Source organism: Plasmopara halstedii (genome assembly GCF_900000015.1).
Source record: "Plasmopara halstedii genome assembly, contig: Scaffold_1211, whole genome shotgun sequence".
Classification (NCBI taxonomy): Eukaryota; Oomycota; class Peronosporomycetes; order Peronosporales; family Peronosporaceae; genus Plasmopara; species Plasmopara halstedii.
Window position 1 is genome coordinate 1,647,712 of NW_020188126.1, and position 1,743 is coordinate 1,649,454.

General features: G+C 51.9%; 1 protein-coding gene across 1 annotated transcript; it reads right to left on the bottom strand.

The window, feature by feature from the left end:
- Positions 1-725: 725 nt before the first annotated feature.
- On the bottom strand, positions 726-1,187 carry PHALS_00981 (reverse transcriptase; the record flags this gene model as incomplete). The annotated part of the gene is made up of 1 exon (XM_024730759.1): positions 726-1,187. The coding sequence occupies one exon, from the start codon at positions 1,185-1,187 to the stop codon at positions 726-728; it is 462 nt and encodes a 153-aa protein (XP_024581004.1).
- Positions 1,188-1,743: the final 556 nt, after the last annotated feature.

Below are 1,743 nucleotides of genomic sequence, written 5' to 3' on the forward strand. Positions count from 1 at the left end.
AGATGCGATATTTCAAATCCTCATCATGAGGAACCACAATTCGTAGTGTATTCGTGGAGTCAGTGCAATAATATAGCAAGTCATTATTCAACGAATATCGTTGCAATCGTGCACGCGGTCTAGGTGACAATTTTTTGTCCGAGTCTATTCTGCGCCAAAGGTGCACTTGTCTACATTGGCGTACAGTTTATTTGTGCGCATGCACTCGAGTACCGCTCTTGAATGAACGATGTGATTATTCTCATCTGTCCTCCCGTGCTCCGCACGAATGTGAATGAAAATGTCGTCAAAGTATGTCTGTGCATACGCCCTGTGGGGCCTACTGCATCACAAGACGATTAAACTTTGCTGGTGCATTTGACAGCCCTTGGGACATCACCAGCCACTACCAGAGCATGCCGCTCAAAGTTCTTACCGCTGTCAGCGGAGTCTCACTCGCTCTCATGAGCAATTGGTAATACCCATCGACCAAGTCGAGTGCACTGTACTTCGTACACCACACCATATTGTTCTGAAGAACATCCTTCCAAGGAATCGGCGTCGGAGCCAGAATGGTGGCAGCGTTGAGCTTATTGTAAGCATGAACGATACGTCACTTGACGTTCGACTTCCGAACAAAAAAAGTGGGTGTCGAATGGGGAGACTTGCTCCCACGTACCATCTCTGCATCGTGTTTCGCACGGAAATGCTTCGATGACACCGCACTGCTCCTTGGACAGGGGCCATTAACGTGTTACGCAGTATTTGGTTCCCGGAACTAGGTTGATCTCATGACGCACATGTCGGTCCGGAGGTAGGTCAGATGGCGGGTCTTTGGAGACGACGTCTTGAAATACGTTTAGCAAAAGATAGTATGGATCCAAGAGATTCCGTAGGATCAACGATCCACTTCGTGCGTTCAGAAATCTCTTGGTGTCCTCCACGCCAGCTTCATTCGGAAGCGATGACGATTTTATTTCTTCGTCCGGTCGAACAATGACCACTTCAGCCAAATCGCCAGCCTTCAAAGCTCTGCCAAACTTTTCAAGGGACATCTCGTCCAGCTCAAGAAGATCATCAACTGCAGACATAGCCTCGAGGCGGACGTTGCCATCTTCCTCCCCCGTCAAACCGTTGACGAGGGTGTATAACTGTACGCCATCGTCTACGGTAGACACGGTCGATGCCCAGCTTCTTGCAGCCAGCATACGGCGTCGCCGTCGCCGTCGCCTTTGTACATAGGTCCTATGTCTCGGTGAGACCAGGGTAAACACGCACTATGCGGCGTCCGGTGCCATCCTCACCGTCCGCTCCTTTGAAGCTCCGATATTATCTACAACATTTGACGAAGAGCTGCTTACCCAGCAGTCCTCGTCCAGTGGATAGCGTGCCACTCCACGCGCATCTGAAAGGCCGGGTCCAAGCTGCCTCAGACTCACAACATTCGACGAAGAGCTGTTAACCCCGCAGTCTTCGTCCAGTGGATAGCGTGCCACGCCACGCCCATCAGAAGGGCCGTGTCCAAGCTGCTTAAGACTCTGTCCGACCTCGCCATCAATGGCATACAGCAACTGCTTTGCAACGAGAGCAGTGCTCGGTGGTTTACGTGTCACTTCACGTGCATCACGGCCTCGCCCTCGATGCCTCGGCCCTCGGCCGACCATGTCACGCATGACATGTAGCGACTGCTTCGATACTTGAGTAACGCTCAGTGGTTTACGTGCCACTTCACGTGCATCACGGGAGCCTCGCCCTCGATGCCTC